This window comes from Apodemus sylvaticus, chromosome 1 (genome assembly GCF_947179515.1).
Source record: "Apodemus sylvaticus chromosome 1, mApoSyl1.1, whole genome shotgun sequence".
Lineage (NCBI taxonomy): Eukaryota > Metazoa > Chordata > Mammalia > Rodentia > Muridae > Apodemus > Apodemus sylvaticus.
In genome coordinates, this window is record NC_067472.1 from 106390886 (window position 1) to 106412375 (window position 21490).

General features: G+C 53.4%; 1 protein-coding gene across 2 annotated transcripts in view; it reads right to left on the reverse strand.

Annotated features, from left to right (window-relative positions):
* Arrb1 (arrestin beta 1) overlaps nt 1-17796 on the reverse strand; it is a 73619-nt gene extending 55823 nt beyond the window's left edge. The window contains exon 1 of one of the 2 annotated variants that reach the window (XM_052157791.1): nt 17181-17796. In XM_052157791.1, the coding sequence (XP_052013751.1) occupies nt 17181-17200 (20 nt within the window). In that variant the 5' untranslated portion in view covers nt 17201-17796. The remainder of the gene's footprint in view (nt 1-17180) is intronic. The other variant, XM_052157792.1, reaches the window with a different exon arrangement.
* Nucleotides 17797-21490: the final 3694 nt, after the last annotated feature.

Below are 21490 nucleotides of genomic sequence, written 5' to 3' on the forward strand. Positions count from 1 at the left end.
ATGTAACTATTTAACATTCACTGACCTGACAAGCAGAAGGGGTGAAATTCCATTTTTTTTTTTTAAAGAAACAAGGTCTCATGAAGTCAAAGCTGGCCTTGGACTCATCAGGTAGTTGTAGATGTTGAAGATGGTCTTGAACTGATCTCCTGTTCAGTGCCCCTGGGATTACAGGTATGTACCACCATCCCTGTTAGACATGGGGTTTGAAACCTAGCCTAGTAACCAGGTCCCTGATCTTTCTCATAACCTACAACCTGCTCTCTCCCCTTTCTTCCGGAAACTGGGTACCGACATTGGGGAAGGACAGGCAGCCCCCACTGGGACCACAGAAGAGAATAGCACAGCTGGCTTCCTTACTGAGCTGTCAAGTTCAGCTGAGCTGCCCTGGAAGCCTCAGCAGGCATCTGGAGCAGGGACCAGGCCAGGCCTCCTCAGCCCAGCCCAGGCCTCCTCAGCGCTTCCCTGCGGAGAGCCCCATGCGGGCTCTGATTGTCCTTCCCAGTCCAGCTGTGCCCCACAGCGGATAGAGCAGGTCAGCCTCCTAGCGTGTACTGCATTTGCCTCCAAGTGCTGAGATTACAGACATACACCACTACATCTAGCCCAGGGCCACATACAAGAGTTATATCCCCATCACAGACATCTGTTTAACAATAACAACAAAAACAAAAACAAATTAAAAAAAAAAAAACAAATGAACAGCACAAATGATCTTTCTTTGACAAATTCAGGAGGGCTCTGAGCCCTGGGACACAGAAGATGAGGCCCCGAGGGGCGCCTGGAGCTGGAGTGCAGCTTTGCCTCGAAGTCAGTCTGCCTCGGGACTGGAGGAAGGGCCCAGAGGCGATCTAAGCATAACCCGCCTTCACAAAGGCCCTGCCCCCAGCCCAACAGACAGATGAGGCTCCGAAGGATTCTTCTGGTGCAGAACCCTCGCCGCCATGGTCCAGGTCTGTGTGTCTTGCCACAGCTTCTGAATTAGCCAAGCTCAGCTGAGTCCAGGGCCTGCTGCTCACGAAGGCCACACCAGTGGACTTCTTGGTGATCCTGGTGCACATCTCTGAGAAGATCCTTCTGTGAGTGGGCTGGCAGGATCTGCCCCCCAGCGGCACGTGCCACCCAGAGTACCTAAGAACCCCACCTGCCAGCTACTACACAGCAGCGTCTCAGCAGCTACACGGGGTAAGGTGTTTCATCCCTGTGGTGATTTGAATATGCTTGACCCATGGGAAGTGGCGCTATTAGGAGGTGTGGCTTTATTGGAGGAGACAGCCTTGTTAGAGGAAGGATGTCACTGAGGGGGTGGCCTTTGAGGCTTCTAAGCTCAAGCTCTGCCCAGTGAGGAGTCGAGAGTCAGCCTTCTCCTGGATGCATTCCGATGAAGATGTAGAACTCTCAGCTTCTCCGGTGCCATGCCTGCCTGGATGCTGCCCTGCTTCCTGCCTTGGCGATAATGGATTGAACCTCTGAACCTCTAAGCTTCCCCCAATTAAATGTTGTCCTTTATAAGAGTGGCCTTGGTCACCGTGTCTGTTCACAGCAATGGGAATCCTAAGAGAGTCCCCATTTTGCAAAAGGAGACAGTCAGAACAAGCCAGCTCTACACTACACACACCCAGGGGCTTTCTATAAGAGCCATGATACAGACACCTGGGTGGAAGGACTGTGACCACGTGGAGCAGGTGAGAAATTGACCCCTTCATTTCTGAAAACGGACCTGAGTGTGGGCCTCCTCTCCCACCTCCCACCCTAGCAATGGCTCCACTCAGCCTGGAGGGAAGAAGCAGTCGGCAGACACCTCCAGGGCAGTGGCCACAGAGTGAAAGGACTCTGAGCTCCTGGGAAGAACAGCAGCTGGGAAATCCTGACAGACCCTCCCGCACAGCAGAAACCAGCCACTGCCTTCCTCGCCTTCTCGCCAGACATCCAAGAAAGCACTGGACCCTGGAAGCACTTCGGAGCAAACGCCTTGCACACTCAGGGCCTGTGTCCGTGCACTCCCACCAAGCACACCTCTCTTCCCACAGCCCAGCCCCATCCTTACTCACTGTCCACCTCCTGGGCCTTCCACGTGCGTTTACCACTTCCTGTCCCACACCACAAACCAGGACTTGCTTCAGTTGTCCTAATCCCACTCTGTCCAGCACTAATGATAAATTCACTGATACACCTCATTCACAAGCCTTTAGGGAAAATACACAGAAGGAAACTTGTGGCGGTATGTTTGGTTGCTGACTGTTTGAGGAAGGATTAGAAGGTGTGGCCTTGGCGGAGGCGCGTCGCTAGGGATGGGTTTTGAGGTTTCAAAAGCAAGGACCAGCATGTGTGTGTGTGTGTGTGTGTGTGTCTGTCTGTCTGTCTGTCTGTCGGTCTTCCTCTCCCCCATCCCTTTTCCTTTCCCCTTCCCCCCCCCCCCCCCCCCCCCGCCTCCTGCCTCAGGATCAGATGTAAGCTCTCAGCTGCTGCTCTGGGGCCATGTCTGCCTGTCACCATACTTCCTGCCATGATGGTCATGGACTCTCCCTCTGAAACTGTTAGCAAGCACCCAGTTAAACGCTTCCTTTTATAAGTTGCCTTGGTCATGGTGTCTCTTCACAGCATTAGAACAGTAACTAAGACAGTAACTTAGTTACTAATGTACCCAGCACTGAGCTGGGGAGGAGGGTCCCCTAAGGCACAAAACTGAGACAGTCTCAAGAAGGCTGGTGTGGTACTGCGTGCCCCGACCTTCCTTGGCCCAGGTGATTGTCAGCTCTCTCCAGAAGCTTCTGCCCTGATGGGTGCTATCAAAGACACCCGCTCAGCCCTTCACCCACAGAGCGACACCACCCTATGAGGTAGGTATCATCTTTTCTATGGTATGCAGATGAGACCAAGGCTCAGAAAGGTGCCATGACTTGCCCAGAGTTATGGAACTACAAGTGCTTGTCAAGACTTGAACTCAGACCCAATAAGACAGATAAGAAGATAGGTAAGCTCCAGCTCGCACGTGAGAGAGCTGTAGAGACAGGACGAGGCCGAGTCAGCTCCATAGCCTGCGTCTGCATTTCCTCCGTGGGCAGACAGGACCGTGTGTAGGGAAAGGAGAAGGCCGAGAGAGGCCTGAGCCACTAAGTCATCTCCAAGTTGGGAGATCTTAGTCCCCAGTTCAAAGTACATCCATTTCCCCTTTTCTGCTGCCTCTGCCTGCTTTCTTTCAGTACCAGGGCCGGGAAGGAAGTGAGAAGAAGGAAAGGGTACTTCTCCTTCTCCTTCGGGTCAGCAGCCCAGGCCCACTTCCTCTGAACCCTCTCGGACCTCCCTCCCTAACTCTGGCCCAAAGGACAGCCTCTCACAGAGCAGCCCCACACCTGGAAATGGTGCCGAAGGAAGGAAGGAAGGAAGGAAGGAAGGAAGGAAGGAAGGAAGGAAGGGAGGGAGGGAGGGAGGGAGGGAGGGAGGGAGGGAGGGAGGGAGGGAGGGAGGAAGGAAGGAAGGAAGGAAGGAAAGAAGGGAGGGAAGGAGGGAGGGAGGGAGGCAGGCAGGCTTGCTTCATACAGATTCCATCTCCAGAAACACACAAACCCATCTGCTAGCACACGCCTGCAATCCCACTATTCAGGATGTGGACACAGGAGAACCACAAGTTTAGGGTCATTTTCAAATACATAGTGAATTTGAGGCCAGCCTGGGATACATGAGATCTTGTCTCAAAATGTGATGGGTGGAGGGGATGGAAGGTTCTAAGGACGGAGGCAAGAATAGGAGCACACACCTTCATTCCTAGGACTCAGAACGCTGAGGCAGGAGGATCGCCTTGAGTACAAGGCCGGCTTGAATTATATATAATGAGATCACATCTTGAAAACAACATATAAAGAAGGTCCTATCAATTAGAGGGGAGAGTTCTTCAGGCCCAAAGCCTGATCTGATAGATACCCAGGTATGGAAAGTCAATGGCCACTGAGGTCAAGCCAATGTCCACAGTGTGGGGACAGCAGGCAGGAAGTTAGGGACCGGAACTGCAGGGTTCTTGGTAGCACCTGAAAACCAGAGATGCTCCTGTAGGTGGGAGGGTCATGGTCTGATGTGTTTCCAAACAAAAGGGTTGGTTCAAGGCCCTATACTGAGCCACAGAAGGCAGAAGACCAGTGGGCTGGTCCAGGCCACAGCTGGCTGCAGGGAGCATCACAGTTCAGACTGGATGTCTGAGCTCAGACTGCCCAGGGCAGGGAAGGGGCTTCTCTACAGGGAGTGTAGACTCAGGTGACGTCTGTCCCAGATACCATCATAAGGAAACTGTGGCTGGAGAAACCCACGACTGCCTGTGGCCAGGGTAGGGCTCACCACAGTCCTCTGAAAATTCCCGACGACGGGGTTCATTCTGCAAAATGGTGATTTCAATCAGAGCTTCTGAATGGCTGCAGAAAAGGCACCGCACTGCTGCATGCCAGAAAGAGCAGTGTGCATATTAACTGCCTGATTATAACGTGTCATCAGCTTTGTCCTTTTTAGGATATTGAAAAAAAAAAACTTGCCAAAAAAAAAAAAAATCAAAATTCTCCTTACTAAGCTAAGTCTTTTTTAAACTCCTTCACTTTTCTCCCACAGCCCTGGGGCCACACAGACTCATGACAAAAACCTCATCCACCAGATGAGCCCTGTTAGAATCAGGCTTGCTCATTAGCACAAACACTACAGTGAAAAAGAAGGGTACCACTTCCCCACAACTTAGCATCTCACCCACAGAGGCAGGTATGGGAGGTGAAAACCCAGGCTGCTTCCCTGTCCCCCACACCGCTTGGCCTCAATGTCCCTAAAGATGGCTCTCTAAACATACAGACCAGTACGCATGCCCCTTCCCGGCCATAGCCCCAGAGGCTGTGTCTCCTGCGACTTAGCTTTCCCCCACCCCAGAATCTGTAGATATGTACATCTCATTTCTAATCTCACTAAAACGTTCGCTGTGACACTTTCCCCCTTGATTTCTTGACCTATTTGTTTTTGTTTTGCTAACAAAAAGGGGGTGTGGGGGACTCACGATGATGTCACCCTGGTCGGCCTGGAGCTTACAGTGCAGAGCAGATGACCTCCTCCTTCCGTGTGCTTAGATTATAGGCCTGCACTACAGTGACTAGCTTCAATCCAGAACTCACTCTCTCTCTCTCTCTCTCTCTCTCTCTCTCTCTCTCTCTCTCTCTGTGTGTGTGTGTGTGTGTGTGTGTGTGTGTGTGTGAAGCAGTCTGCATTCCCAAGGAACTCCTTACTGAAAGCTATGGAACTCAAGCTGACAAGGGGGGGTGGGGGGGGTTCCAGTCCCAGCTGAACGCCTGTTTCACAGAGCTCCAACTTCATCTCTGAGTCCTATCAAATGTGTCTCCCACAGCGTGCTCAAGGCTGCCCTGTGCTGTTAGTGGCTTCTGAGCTGTCCATCTGTACACTGATACCCCCTTACCACTCTCTTAAGAATGTTACAGCCTGGGGGGGTGGGAAGAATGTTACAGCCGGAGCCGGAGAGATGGCTCAGTGGTTAAGAGCACTGACTATTCTTCTAAAAATCCTGAGTTCAGTTCCCAGCCACCACATGGTGGCTCACAACCATCTGTAATGAGATCGGATGCCCTCTTCTGGTGTGTCTGAAGACAGTGACGGTATACTCACATATAGAAAATAAATTAATCTTCAAAAAAAAATAAAATAAAAAGAATGTTACAGCCAGCTGGGTGGTGGTGGCAGCAGCAGCTAGGCGCACGCCTTTGATCCCAGCACTCTGGAGGCAGAGGCAGGTGGATCTTTGAGTTAAAGACCAGCCTGGCCTATAGAATGAGTATCCAGGATAGCCAGATCTACACAGAAAATCCCTGTTTTTTTAAAAATTAAAATAAAACTACAAAAGGAATGTTACAGCCCCTTTCTCCCCCCAGACACACGGGTGCTAGAAGAGGTTGTCCTCACTGCCTATCTCAGAGCCCAGGGCCGGGCAAGACACTCGGAGAAACTTCTGTTTACCCAACCTCCTGAGGTGGAGTGAGGGAAGTAACGCAGCCCAGGAGAAAGAGAATAAGCCATTTCTGAACATCCCAGCCTAGAAGAGGCTGCTTTTCATTCATGAGAATTCCGGGAGGGCCAATATGGAGAAAGGGCCCACCCTTAGGTGGCGCATGAAATCGAACTGTTCCTTAAATGTCCACTGTGGTAGACTGGGCCACTCCAGGGACAAGCCTGTAATAGAGGTCTGGCGCCTAGCCAGCCCCAGAGAAATGTTTGTGGAACAAACTGAAAAATGCTGGCGATTTGTTCTTCTGGCTGCAGAGGCCAGCTCCCCTCTGGGGGCAGTTTGTAGGCAAATGATGTCGGGCCTGCCGCCTGTTTCCTCTAATGAGGCTTTGCAGCTCTCAGCGTGTGGGAGGAGCCAATGCTCCCTGCCAACCCAGTGGCCAGCACTGAGGCTGCCCACAAGCCTGCCCCGCAGGGTGTGGGCAAGGAGACCACTCTTACACCCCACTCCGCCCCAGCACGGGATGGTCACCATAACCTGCTGGGCCTAGAGATTCTGAACAAAGCAGCACCTGCCTCCTGCGTGCAGGGCCTCACTGCAGAGGGAAGGCGGAAGTGAGCAGTCTTGCTGACTTACATAACCAGATTCCTAGGCCTCGGCCTCCCAGTCAGAGGCCCTGGCTGGGGCAACTCATAACCCAACTCTGAGGCTGGCAAGAGTCTGGGGAAGCAGAGGCAGCCTCCCGCTAGTCCCCGAACCTCAGGACACCTCTCCAGCCCCCTCCTGCTGAATGCTGGGAACCAGGAAAGGCTGTTGTCTTCCAAGTGTGTGAAAAGGGGCCCCGCCAGCTTCCCTGGCAGCAAACCAGGCTCTGGGCCCTGAACAGGGGGTGAGGGTTAAAGGAGCTGGGGCTGGGATGCCAAGGGCCCTTTCTCCACAGTTGCTCCCAGCTTCCGGCTCTGCAATCTTTCCCCACTTCCTTTTAGAGAATCTGCTTAGGCAGACAGGGGCCAAAGAGGAGGCGCCCCACCCCAGCACTACAACGCTGGCCCTGGGTAATCTTACTTCCCTTTCCTGTCGTGACTGGTCTTCTCCTACGGCCCCGTGCAACCCCACTAACCACAAGCAGCGGCGTGCATGGCACCGGCTGGGAGAAGGCACAGGGAGGCATGAGTGGAAGGGACAGAGAGACGAAAGCCAAAGTCCACTCCCCAAGTGCCGTCTACATCACATTTGATTCTTTTGTGTGCCTGTGTGTGTGAGAATCAGCTCTCTTCTTCGACTGCACGGGTTCTAGAGATGAAGCTCAGGCTCAGAGTTCGCAGTAAGTGCCTTCACCGCCGAGCCAGCTCACTGGCCCTTTAATCTCCGAAACTAGTTGGCCTCAAGTTCAAGGCAAGCCTCCTGCGTGTGTGGATCATATGCGTGCACCACCATTCCTGTCTAGCGTAGTGAATTTATCAAACCCTTACCTCTAGGCCATTGCCATCTAGTGTGGCAGGAGGGAGTAGACTTCCCAGATGGGGAAACTGAGGCCCAGAGAGTCCAAGCCCCTTGCCTAGGGCCTGATAGTGAACAAGTGAGAGCTTGCTGGGCAGTAGATGAATTTGTCTGACAGTAAAATCCACACTCCAAAATGTAGGGCTCTACTTCTGGGGAGTCCCTCCCCAACACACACACACACACACACACACACACCACTGAGAGTACTACCTGGAAATGGAAAAGACACAGCCTCATCCCTCCGTGGGGAGGGAGAATGGAGCTTTAAACAGTCCCTCCCTGAGGACACTTTTTGGAATTTGGACACTTCTGGGCAGGACTAAGTCTGGGGACAGGAGGCACCTGGGGAGAGCAGCAGCAAACCTCTCCTTCCAATTAACCTATCACAGCTAGGCCCACGCACGCTAGTCAGACCCGTGGGTTCCAGCCGAGCATGGCACTGTCCACTCTTCCTGAGATACAGGCTGCTGGAGGCTGGGCCTCTGCTCTTGAGCACTGAACAGTGCTGCTGGGGTCTTTCTCCCTCATCACAGAACCTGCAAAACAAGGAGAGGTCCCGGAGGCCTCCTAGGTCAAGGCCTCCCCCACCTCCAGTTTGACACATTAAGAAAGTGAGGCTCAAAGAGGAGCAGCTTGCCTTCACAGGAGAGACAGTGAGGAAGCGGGGATGGCTCCCATTTTGCCAGGGTGTTCTCCCCAGATGGCATCCTCTCTGATCGATCCGTTTCCTTACTCTCCAGCTCCTCTCCCCGCTTCCGGCTACGCTTTCCCATGCCTGCCCAGCAGGCTCAGCTCCCAGCCTCCCTCTTACTCCCTCCCAGCCTAACCACCCACCACCACCACCCCCGACCCCACACACTCCTCTGGGCCAAACACCCATTCTTGGGAAGTTTAATTGGCTGATTATGACCGTAGCCTGCTGGGTCCAGTGCCCAGAATTCTGTTCCTTATAATGAGGTGGGTTCTGAGCAGCCAAGGGAAGACCTAGGCCCTGCCAGCCGGGGCAGGCTCTTCAACTGCATAAAGAGCTCCTTGATCTGGGCAGGTCATGGGAAGCCACGTCCCCCTCCTCAGACCGGGTCAAACCACAGTGGGTGTACTGTAGGCAGGCCAGATGTCCACCCGCAAGTGGGACTCTTGTTTTCTTATGCCACTGTCCAAAGCAGAGAGAGAGAGAGAGAGAGAGAGAGAGAGAGAGAGAGAGAGAGAGAGAAAGGAGAAGGAAGAGGAAGAGGAGGAGAAGGAAGGAAGGAAGGAAGGAAGGAAGGAAGGAAGGAAGGAAGGAAGGAAGGATTCAGGGGTATCTGGGGTGAGAAGGACAGAAGAAGACCACACTTCGGGGTCAGGGGAAGATGGCTTCACATGGAGACACTTAAGAAATGGGATTTGGGGCTAGGACGTAGTTGAGCTGATGATGAAGTGTTTAAGTCTTTGCCTAGTGTGCACGAGGCCCTGGGTCCAATCCCAGCACCACATAAACCAAGCACACTGACTGATACAGGCCTGTGATCTCAGCACTCTGGAGGTGGAGGCAGGAGGATGGGAAATTCAAGATCAATCTTGACTATTTAGGGAGGTAAAAGCTAGCCTGTGCTAGGGACTCTGCCTGAAAACAAGAACAGGACTGGGGCTATAGCTCAGCAGCAGAGCATTTGTCTAGCACACATGGGGTCAGTCCCTAACACCATGAGGTTTGGACAAGCAGAGAGATGCTCAGGCCGTGCTCCCGACCATGAGATGACAGCAGCGGCACAGCAGTTATCAGTCCTCTGACAGGAAGCTCCAGGATCTGAAACTCTCTCTTTCATTGAGAGAAAGTCGGCCATTCTGTGACCTCTGCCTCTGGGCCGTGAGCCTGATCTTAATCCCTGTGGCTCTGCGATACTCTGAAATCTTCCTCTCCCCTATGAGGACGACTCCCGCTGAAATGCCTACACCCAGCTTCCTTCCCTGAACAAATATCTACGGTGCTCAGTGCCTTGCCACACCTGCACAGATACCAGGGACTCGGCAATCCAGGCCGGGTGCCCTTGCAGAGTTCTTGGTTCATGTGAGAATATCACAAGAGGCAAGCAGGGCGAGAGGTAAGTGTGTGCACGAGAAGACGGCAGGGGTCAGAAAGCCTTGGTGGTCAGTGAGGGCTCCTTGGAGGAAACTGGGCCTGTCAAATGGGAAGGGCATTATGTGGGGCCAAGTTACCCCTGCATACCAAGGATGAAGCCTTTGGGACCTGAAAATGGATGATGAGCCAGTTCTCTCCCTGAGGGAGCTCAGCTTGGTAAGGGAGAATGTTCGACACTTACCTTCAGCCCCAATCTTGTGCCAGGCCTCAGAGCTATACCTGTTTCAACTCCCCTTACCCTCAAACCAGTCCCATCCCAGCCTTACAGACAGGGAGCTACAAGCAGCTAAACAGGCTATCAGCTTCTGAGTGTCAGCACTGGGATTTGAAACCCATGAAATCCATTCTACCCAGGGCAAACTAATCTATGCGCAATAGATCTGATGGCATCAAAGAGGCCAGCCTAGAAGAGGACCCCAGAGTGCCACAGAGACTCAGACTGCTTCCTGAATGAAGTGACCCCTGAAGACCTTGAACGAGTCAGGCACGGGGGTGCATGCCTTTAATCCCAGCTCTCAGGAAAGCAGACTCTGGCAGCTCTGTGAGTTCGAGGACAGTTGGGTACATAGAGAAACCCTGTCTAATGGAGAGATGAGTTGAAGGGAAGAGAACATGTCCAGGAAGGAATCACCTAGTCGGAGGAGATTGACCATCAGGGACTTGCCAACGACTAGTTGATTTGATGTTCCTGGAGGCTGGAGATGAACTCAGACAGTGAAGACCACCTCCAAAGGAAGACATGAAACCACAGAAGCAAGCAGGAGGAAAAGACTCTACACCCTGGACCCGCTTCCTTGGCAGGCTCTGCCTCACCAGGCCTCTAAGAGAGGCCTGAGCTGTCCAATCCTCCATTTTTGGCTCCCGGAGGAAAAGCCAATAATCAGAATACAAGAGAAGGGCCTCACACATGCCGGCTGGATAGACTTCTCTAGAGACGCTAGAGCTCAGAGTTGGTGAATCACATGTCCTGGGTCACGCAGTGGTACATGAGCAGTCAGCAAGGGCTGGAGTGCTCCTAGAGTGGTCCATCCCAGTCTACCTAGGTCACACAGTGGTACGTGAGTAGTCAACAAGGGCTGGAGTGCTCCTAGAGTGGTCCATCCCAGTCTACCTAGGTCACACAGTAAGTAGTACATGAGCAGTCAACAAGGGCTGGAGTGCTCCTAGAGTGGTCCATCCCAGTCTACCTAGGTCACACAGTGGTATGTGAGTAATCAACAAGGGCTGGAGTGCTCCTAGAGTGGTCCATCCCAGTCTACCTAGGTCACACAGTAAGTAGTACATGAGCAGTCAACAAGGGCTGGAGTGCTCCTAGAGTGGTCCATCCCAGTCTACCTAGGTCACACAGTGGTACGTGAGTAGTCAACAAGGGCTGGAGTGCTCCTAGAGTGGTCCATCCCAGTCTACCTAGGTCACACAGTAAGTAGTACATGAGCAGTCAACAAGGGCTGGAGTGCTCCTAGAGTGGTCCATCCCAGTCTACTTCTTTGGTTCTTTGCTCGAACCTTTCTACTCCCTTCGGTGGCAACATTGGAGGAGCAACTACAGGAGCACCAAGGAGAGCCACTGTGAATCCAGAGGTCCCAGGCCAGGGACACTCTGCTTCACAGCTCAGGAGTTATTATAGAGTCTTGCCTACTGCCACAGCAACCCCCAACACACACACACACACACACACACACACCCTGCTGAGGCTCTTAGGTCAACAGTTGGTTTTCTCTCCCTGGAACCAAGTCCTATGGGGACCTCACAGGACAGGGCCCTGTCCTTTCAGGGACCACACAGACCTCCTCCAGGGACCTATGAGGCCAGCCCCTGGGGCCTGGCCTCCTGAGGCCTCATATGTCATTGGATCTCCCAGGCAGGAACAAGGAGTTCTTCTGAGGGAGTTCTAGAGATGGGCCAGTCCCAGGAAGGAGGAGGCTGTCTCCTGAGAGATGACCCAGCCAGGGCTCCTCTGAGGAGAGAGGCAGAGAAGGGGCTGGACAACAGAGCCCTTTGTTCCCCTCTCAAAACAGCCACCCAGTCCTACCCCCGTTCTCCACGCCCTTGCTAGGAATCAAGCCACCCACCCCCGGGGACAGGATCCATCCTGCACACGGCAGGGCAGTGCCTGGAATCTGCTAGGAGGACCCTTGTTCTGTCCCAGCACACACACACACACACACACACACACACCCTCAGCAGCCCCATGCCCCATGGAGGGCAAGCAGTCTCTCCTAGGCAGCCTCCAGTCTAGAGTGCTACAGGTTCTGCCTGGAACCTCCCAGCCTAAATGAGCAGTGATCCCCCTCCTCCGAACACCCAGCCCAGCGTGAGGAGCAGTTCTTTGGTTCTGAAGGATCCCTAATGGAAGAGATGGAACTGACGTCAGCACTTAGGGGCCCCGGGGCTGAGAGCAGAGGCATAAAGAGGACAGAGTTCAGTCTAGTTCAACAAAGCTCTGCCAGTCTGCCGGGCATCTTCCAAGACGGAGAGCTGAAGGCTGGTGGGTTCACCAACAGGAAGCAGAGCTCACCAGCTGGGACAGACACACACACACACACACACACACACACACTGTATAAGTAAGAATATGCCAAGTTACTCTGTCACTCTAGCACCTAGGGTCAGGGCTGCCACCCCTCTCAGTCTTACCTTCACAGACCCATAGCTAAGCTATTGTCAATGCTGTGACATGGACTCTTCCTTCTGTCACCTAGGCCTTCCTTGAGATCCAGCACCCAGCTCAGGGTCGCCTCATCCAGGAAGCCCTTCCAGACTTCCACTGGAGTCAGACGACCCTCACCCCAGAAGCATACCTGCCCTAGCCAGCTTACACACCACACTGTGATTTTTCCATCCTATAAGACCTAGATTCCTCCAGGAAGCCCTCAGTGATGTCAAGGGCTCTGTGACCATTTTTGCAGAGGGAAGGTCCTGAAGGCACATAAAAGAGCAGAGACCACGCCCTTTCTCCACTGTCTACAGTATTCAGCTGTACCTTCACCACCCCACCCAATCCCCAGACTCCCATTTCCACCTTCTACCTACATGTGGGGATCTTCCTGCAGCGCCCCCACCCCCCACTGCTTGCCTGCTTCTGGGACTCCAGGCCCCAGCTCTCCTCCACTGCCCGCTGCTTCTCTCTGTCCAACACACCAGTGCTCTCCAAGGCTCCAGTACCCCTGCTGTCACGGTCCCTACATCAAGGTCATCTACATCCTCCAAGGCCCTATACATCCATCCACCCAGAAGACTTTCAAGTCCCCACCTGCCCCTCTGTCCCTAGCTGGAGGTCCTCTGTCAAAGCCTCTTCCATCTTTCTCAGCCCACTCCTGGCTCCCCTGCCACCCACACAGGTCTCAGCTGGACTGTCTGCAGTGTCTCCCCCAGCAAGCAGTAGGGAGGGTAGCCTGGTTGAGGTCACAAGGCCACTCTGACCCTCTCTGTGGCTGTTTTCCGCCAACAGAGCCCGTGGGAAAGGCCCTGGGGGGAGGCAAGCACACAACTAAGGACCCCTGACCCCATGCCAACTAGAGGTTTCAGTCTCGGGCCAGGAGGTCCAGACTTGAAAGGAAACGAGCCGTCAACAGAGTCTGCAGCCCAGCAGCCAGCTGGGATTCAGGGACACCGGGCCAGGCTCACAGCCACGCCCAGCAGCAACCCAGAAGCAATCCTGCCAAAGCCACAGGACTTCCCCATGTTCTAGCCAAGATGGGTCACCCAGGGCTTAACCACTGCAAGAAAGACAGCCAAGGTCCACAGAGAGCTGGTGATTGCCCCATTACTGCACCCTCCCTCCCTGGGATGGAGTTGTGGGGAAGAGGGATGTATGGGGGGTGGGGGAAGAGTTCATCAACATCTGCTGCAAAGGAAATTGCGCTCCGTCCCTCCTGTTGCCTCATGATGACCCTTCTGGTCTCTTTTAGAGTTGGTGGACCAGCTGGAGGCAGTCGAAAGGTCAGCTGTGAATAGGACAGGCCCCTTTCCCTCTGAGTAGACGTATACAGCAACAGAGAGGCCTTGATGGGCAGGGGAACTTCTGTCCAGATGCTAACTGGCTGAATGGTGGTGGGCGTGCTTCCTCTCTCCAAGCCTTTAAAACGGGAACTGCAATTCCTATGTTACTAAACTGTAGGAAGAATTCGGTGAGATTATGCATATACTTCTTGCATGTGTGCTCATGTGCATGCATGTTTGTGTGTGTATATATAAAGGCCAAAAGTTAATGTCAGATCTCTTCCTCAGACCCTCTCCACCCTATGCTTTGAGACAGAATCCCTCACTAACTGTGAGTGCTCGGCTAGCTGGCCAGAGAGTTCCAGCAACATTCCTGTCTCCACAGCGCTTTCCCTCCTGACCCCCCACCCCATCCCCAGCATTGGGTTAGAGCCCACCATGCCCGGATTTTATGTGGGTCTGGAGATGCTAATTCAAGGCCTCCTGCTTAAGCAATAAGCATTTACTGGTGTCACCTCCCCAGCCCCTGTGAACATAATTCTATCCCCAGACAGGCAGCAAAGGAGCATTTAACCACCTAGCTTGCTGACACCCCCCCCCCACTTCCTTGTTCATATGCTATTTACTGATCAGCCCCATCTCCCCCCCCCCCAGCCTTAGTTCTGAGACAGATGCAGCCTTGGCTCTGAGGCTCCTTCCTAGAGGGAGAGGGTCTCTGCCTCCCCTCCTCCAACCCCCAAGCACCTGTCTGAGAGGAAGACTTGCTCTTGTCTCCCTACTGCTCCACCCTCTCCTCCCAGCTGACCTTGGCAGTGGGAGAAAAATCCTGTTGCCTTAGCCTGTCATTCCGGAGGCTGGGGATGACTGGCCTGTGTTCCCCTACCAGGCCCCACCCCCAGGTTTCGGGCTTCTCTTCACACCTCCAGGCCTAGGGTGCTCCAGTTCCACTTCTCAGCCTCCTCAAGCTTCTAGGTCAATCTCAGTGACTTTGACTACCCAGGACAGTTTCCGGCCACATCCAGTCCAGAGTTCTGGCGTGGATTCCTCTCCCACCTCCCACAGCGCACCTGACCTGCACCACAGTCACCTGGCAGTGTATAGTCTGGGGATCCAGCTCTGGGAACGCCTGCCCAGGGGTACAGAGAAGCCACTCTTTAAGGACCTGCGCTAGTACCTTGGTGCTAGCTTGCTCCGCCCTGGGACTCCTCTCAACCCAGGGGTTTCTGCAAGGACAGTGACAGTTTTGGTTAATGCTCATTTTCACTTCCTCTAACCGATGGGGATAGATTCAATGATGACTCCAGAGCCTAAGAGTATTGAGTATTTGCAATGTCCCTTCCACTTGGCAAAGCAACATCTCATGGCTAATGGGACAGGGTGGAGAAACCTCTTCACGACCTTACCTTTCATGTCCAGATAGATCTAGAAAGAGAAAGGCAGAATTCGTGGTTCTAGAGGGACCCAGGGAGGGGAGGCAAACATGGACAGGTGGAGTTTATGTCGCTAGTCTGTCTTTCCCGGCATAGGCAGCTCCTACTCCTGTCCAGGGAGCGCAGTAAGCTTTTGGGAGCCTTGAAAACCAAAGTTCAGATTGCTCCAATACACAGGTGGAAACACTGGGTCTGCCCCTGAGTTAGAAGCACAGCAGGGGGAGTCTAGGACGAAGCTCTGGCCTCAGACAGATTCACCAACAGGTGTCCTCATCCTATGACAATTCAAGGGACAGGGAGCTGTGACACTTCTCCCCTAGTTTCCGAGAGGCCCAGCAAGGCTGAGTCACCCTGGTCACCAGCAGCGAACAAAAGAGAAGCCACGGGCTGCTGACTCCCTGCTGTGCCCAGCAGGGAGCAAAGCTCGACCCTACAGTGCCAGAGGGTCTCTAAGGCATCTGGGGGGAGGGGTGGGCCGGGCGGGGAGGGGGGGCGAGCGATGCCTGCGGCTGAAGAGAGATGCAGCCTGGCATCCTTCCTCCATGGACTGAGGCCTGGGTCACAGTGCTGACCAACCAGCTGCACTGGCCCTCAAGGTGAATGCAGCAGACACCTCATGGCTCTCCGCAGTCCCCAAGTGGGTCCCTTGCTAGTCCTTACACCCACGGTGCACACAGTGCAGCCCCAAGGAGAGCCACAGACACAGTGGGCTCTGCCCTCTGCCCCCTTCTGACCTTCAGCCAGCCAAGTGACCTTTCTCACCCTTTGGTTCCTCTTTGGGGAAACCAGAATAGGAAAATTAACCTCCAGGAAGAACTATCAGTAGGGAGAGGCTGGTGGGAGGCAGTTTCTAAACATGACGTATCTGAGTTGCCACTATGCCTCAGTTTCTACTCCTGGGAAATGGGAACAACCTCTGTAGCGGCTTTCATTCACTGCTGAGGCTTAGCTGTCAGTGGGAGGAGTCGTATGTTTAAGGGTCCCAACATGTGACTGCAGAGATGCTTTCTTCCTGATCATCTCTCATCCCCTAGGCTATGCCTAGTATACAACAGGGGCTTAATAAATAAATATTGGAAGAAAGGAGGTAAAGGCAGAGAGACGGACACAAACAGAAGAGTAATAAGGAAAGCAATGCTAAAGATAAACGGCAGGTGCAGGAAGGCTAGAGGAGGGGCCAGGGAAGGGGGCCTGGAGCCTCTCAGGGAAGGGCCAGGAAGGTGAAACGGTAGAAGGTTGACCAGGTCTGGTCTAGGTCATAAGGGTTGACCCCAGGGGCTTCCCTGCTCCTCCCTAGCCCACCTACTTTGACCTAATTTCCATTTCGAGGGCCTAACCTTTCCTCTCAAGGCAGGCTCTACAAAACAGTTCCCCTCACCCCCACTCAGCTAGATGCACCCCCCAGCTTTGTGCTTTGGAGGTCAAAGGGGAAGGAAGCCATGTGAATGGGACCTGCCTTCCAGGTCTCAGAGCCTTCCACTGTGTGACCTGTGTTTCCAGTCCTGCTGTGGGGACTCAGAAGGGAGTGTATCCACTGCCCTGGGGATGTCAGACCCTGCAGGCATTTTCCGCCCGAGCATGTGTGTGGTTAGCCTAGATGTGTCACTAAGACCTGTGGCCGCATCGCGTCATGTCAGAGAGGGTTGACAGACTGCAAGCACTAGCTAGACCATGCTTTGCAGAATCCAGGTGACAGGATACATATGTCGGTGTATGCCCACACGTGTGTGGCAACGCGAGGGTGTGTTAAAGCTGGTGAGTGTTCGAGTAGGACCTGTGTATGCTAACAGGACTGACAGCAAGAATATGCTGACAGACTGGTGTGTGCGTGAGAGCCCGTGTGTGACGTCTTCGTGTCACAAATGCGAAGTGTGGCAGCGACTGTCTGTGTGTGCCAGCAGAAGGGTGCTCATGTGTTTATGAGTGTGTGTGTCGTGTGTCAGCCTGCCCCAGAGCGTTCTCAAGTCTACTGACCAGAGCTGGGTGTGTGAGCTAGTCTCCGTCAGGAGCCGTGAACCAAATGGGGTGGCCCACCCTGGGTGCCTCGGTCCTTACACATGGTTCTGGCCAGAGAACCACACAAGAGACTTGGGGCGGACAACAGAGTGCCAGATCCCGGGTGACGCTGACTGGAACCTCCGCCCGTGCCCTCGCCCAGGTCGTCCCTACGCGCTCGCGGGACAGGGCGGCCACCCGCACTCACCGTGTCCCTTTGTCGCCCATGGTCCGCGGCGGCCGCAGGGAGGTCCGCGGCGTCAGCGTCCAGGCTGGAAAATCCCCGGCCGCCAGGAGAAGCGCGGGCCAGCCCGCTCCCGGCTACCCCGCTCCGCCTCCTCCGCTGTCGCCGCCGCCGCCCCCGCCCGGGTCCCCGCCCGTCGCTGGAGCAGCACAGCGCCCCGGCCGCCGCCAGGGGCGTGGAGCGTGCGGGTGTGAGCGCGCGTGTGTGGCTTCGTGCGCGGCTCTGCGAATGCGCGCCCAGAGAGTGAGGACTGGGTGGCCGGCCGCGGCTGGTCCACGAGAGCGCGTACACGCAAGCGCGTGCCAGTGCTGGTGCGTGTGCACGGCTGTGCGCGAGAGCCTGTCGAGAGGGTTGGGGGTGGAGAGATGTGTGTGTGTGTGAGTGTATGTGTGTGTGAGTGTATGTGTACGCGCGCGCGCGCAGAGGTAGCACGTCTTTGTGCAGTTGTGCGTGTGTGCTCACAGTCGTGGGTGCGAGCGCGCTCTCCCGCGCACGCCAGGACTGGCCTTTGTGTCTGCGGATAGATGCAAGCGGAAAATCCGCAGACTCCAAGGCCTAGCCTCAGCGGCGCCCCTGTGTGAGGACAGCGAAAGATTCCAAAAGCCTAGGCAGGCCTTCGCCCTTTGCTCCACCCTCCCCGCCCCCGCCCTTCTGGAGAGATACCACCCAACGGCACAACAGGGACAGGAAGAAGGGGTGGGGGCGGGTAGCGGACTGCAATGCTGGAGAGCAGATGAGAGTGGAAAGGGGAGGGGAGGGGCAGGCAGAAAGAGGAAGCAGTGAGAACAGGAGATAAAGAAGGGACCGAGAGCCAACTAGCTGGTGCCTGGTAGCATCTAGCATCATTGATAGCACCCAGGCCTAGCTTAGTTGCCTGCGACAACTCTGGGCATCAGCCATCTCCGCCATTCCAAGACTATTGGCTGGGTTCTAAGACCAGCAGATGCCCTGTTCAATCGTTGAAGGAATCCACTTGTTCTTGTGGGTAGACACCTGCACACAGTGGTGTTCAGCAGAGCCTACTGTCTGCAGCTTTCTTGGTATCCTTGGAAGTCTTGACTTTTCTCAAGTTTCTTACCCCTGCAGAAGCAGCAGGTGTGCAGTGGGTGGGTAGAGTCCAGAGGCTAAGGAGGGGTAGGAAAGGGTTCTGGGTTTGAATCCATTTTCTCCTAGAAAGGATCTTGAGGGGTTCCTTCTTGCTTTGCAGGCAGTGGGAGAATGTAAGGTCTTTCTCAGACCCTCACTGCTGGAGTTTGACTAATTGGCACTGATAGGTCCCTAATATCGGAGTATTAACGATAGGAAAGGAAGCTATCATTTACTCTGATGCAATTGCGGGTCTGGAAACATCTCCTGTAATTATGTTCAGAAGCAGTTACCTATGCTGTTTACATAGAGTGTGCTGTTTATAGAGTTTGTAATAATATCCCAGGATAATGACTATAATTATGTCCAGATTGGGGAGGGTGGTAGAGGCTAACGGACAGGCAGGGTGGTCCACATCTGGGCAATGGTAAGAGCTAAGAGAAAATGGAGTAAGGTCTGTAACTTTACCACCTGCCCTTTCTTAGCCTCTGGGATCCCCCCTTGCTCCAACCAGGACAGAGCAGAAAGCCACCTGATCCTTCTGAGGGGGCTTTGGGGGGATCTTGAAAAGAGCAGAGTAGGATCCTCTGTTGATAGCAGGAAGCTACTTTGTGAGCTCAAAATCAAGAGGCCTGGTCCTGTACCCTGCACACAGGCTTTGTCCAAGCCTGATGGTCTCAGTCCAGTGCCCAGTGCTCATGCTCCAAGCACATTCAGCCAAACTCGTCATCCTACTTAATAAGCATCTGTGGCTATGTCATTATAACAAGCAATGTTTTAGATTACTTTAGTAAACAAACAGTCCAGAAAGATGCACCAGATGGCTCCAGGTAGCCCCCACCCCACGGAGTTCTTCCTGGACCGGCTTTGGAAAGTAAGGCTCTAACGCTGAGGGACACTGAACAGATTGGTAGATGGTGGTGTGATGCAAGGCGTCAAGGGCATCCTTTCCAGCCTGTAAACGCCATGGGGGCAGGGGGGGAGTGGCGTGCCTGGTGCTACTTGGTGCTCGAAACTCTATGAGCTAAATGCTGTGCTGCCTTATCTAACATGAATGAGCAAACCAGCGCTTAGAAAAATTGAACAGCTCGCCCAAATCCACAGCCTCCTCTTTTTAAAAAAAGATTTATTTATTTGAGTGCTCTATCTGCATATATACCTGCATGCAAGAAGAGAGCTTTGGAACTCAATATGGATAGCTGTAAGCCACCACATGGTTGCTGGGAATTGAACTCAGGACCTTTGGAAGAGCAGCTAGTGGTCTTAACTGCCACGCCATCTCTCCAGGCCCCCACAGCCTCCTCTTGACTTTGGCCTCTAACCTCCGTTTTCTCCAACTTTCCTCAAAGGGAAGAGAATCAGAATTTGGCTGGTTCTGTTTGTTTTGTTGTTGTTATTGTTGTTGTTGTTGTTTAATAATTGTTCCTTGTGCCAGTTGTGGTTCTGAGGAATTTCTAGCTTGGTCTCAGAGCAGGACAGAGCTTTCAATAGAGAGAGGGGTCTAGAACGGGAGCGGAGGCCCCTTAAGAAGGCACTTTCATCCGTCAGGCCCAAGGAAAACACTTATATATTCAGTCAGTAATCAAAATTAATAAAACTGCATTAGAGGTCACGAGAACTCCCTGTCAACAATCTAGTTTTAGTTATAAGTCTTATGAAAGAAATAAAACACAGTGGCTGGGACCAACGTGCTTAGAGATAAGACTCTTCAAGGAGGTGACTTTTGGGCAGAGACCTGTACCTAGAAGCCAGTGACATGAAGGGCTGCCAGCTAAAGGACCAGCAAGGAGCCAGGAGGGTGTGTCTGGGCTTGGTAAACAGGAAGAGTGGTTGCAGGTAAGGCAGGCAGCAGTCAGGTGACACAGGGCTCACAGTTAGGGGCAAGGTGCTTGGGAAGCCAATTTAAGAAGAGGGTTTAGGGCCTCAGGGTGTCTAACCTTCGCCCATGGGCTACTTGTAGCCAAGAACACCCATAAATGCAGCCCAACACAGAGACATAAAGTGCTTTAAAGCATTCTGAGATTGTTGTGTGATTAGACAGCATTTCCAGTGTGTGAACTTTGTAAATGACGGTTTTGGGTCCTGATGTCAAGAGCTTGGACATCCGTGCAGATGACAGCCCTGGTTTTATGTTCTCCAATGCTGGACTGCTCATCACTGGATGGAGATGAAGGGTGAGAACGGAGGCTGGATCCCTTTTGGTACAGTATTCTAGTACTGCAGTGGTTGGGACTAGAGCTGCGGCCCACAAAGCATAGAGAGGAAAGGACTTGCGGCTATACTTGGAGGCTGTATTACAGTTTCCTGTGTCTGAGATAGAGTACTGTGGCCAAGGCAGCTTGAGGAAAAGCTGACTTCCACTTATGGTTCCAGAGGAACCAGAATCCATGATGGCGCAGGGCGGTGGTGGTGCACGCCTGTAATCCCAGCCAGCACTTGGGAGGCAGAGGCAGGTGGATTTCTGAGTTCAAGGCTAGCCTGGTCTACAGAGTGAGTTCCAGGGCAGCCAGGACTTCACAGAGAAACCCCGTCTTGAAAAAAAAAAAAAAAGAATAATCCATGATGGTAGAGCAGAGGCATGGTAGCCATAACAGGAAGCTGAGATCACATCTTCAAACAGTAAGCATGAAGCAACAAAAGAACACTCTGGCAAGCAGGGCACAGTGGCACACACCACCAGTCCCAGCGCCCAGGAGGCAGAGGCAGGCAGGTCTCTGCGAGATCGAGGTCAGCCTGCTCAGCAACCAGCTGAGGGGGTGGAGGATTCAGGAGGTATAGGTAGGGCAGTCCGCTCAACAGCCTTGCAGGGCCCTCCTTGTGTATTTCTGCAAAAGAAGTCATGGTCCAGAGGACTGGGAAGTTCCACCCTTCCTATCTCAGCCTACTTGATATGCATCCTCCATCCTTAACACCAGAGAGATTTTCCTAAAAGGCAAATGAATTCCAGTCCTGAAGCTCCCAGGAAATGGGCCACCTGCAGCTACACAGCTACACCTGAAGCTATATGCCTTCAGCTAACCAGTTTACAACACTTTTTCAGTTTTAATTTTTTCTTTCTTTCTTTTTTTTTTTTTTGGATTTGGTTTTTTTTGTTTTTTTTTTTTTGTTTGTTTGTTTTTTTGTTTTTTTCGAGACAAGGTTTCTCTGTATAGCCCTGGCTGTCCTGGGAGCTCACTCTGTAGACCAGG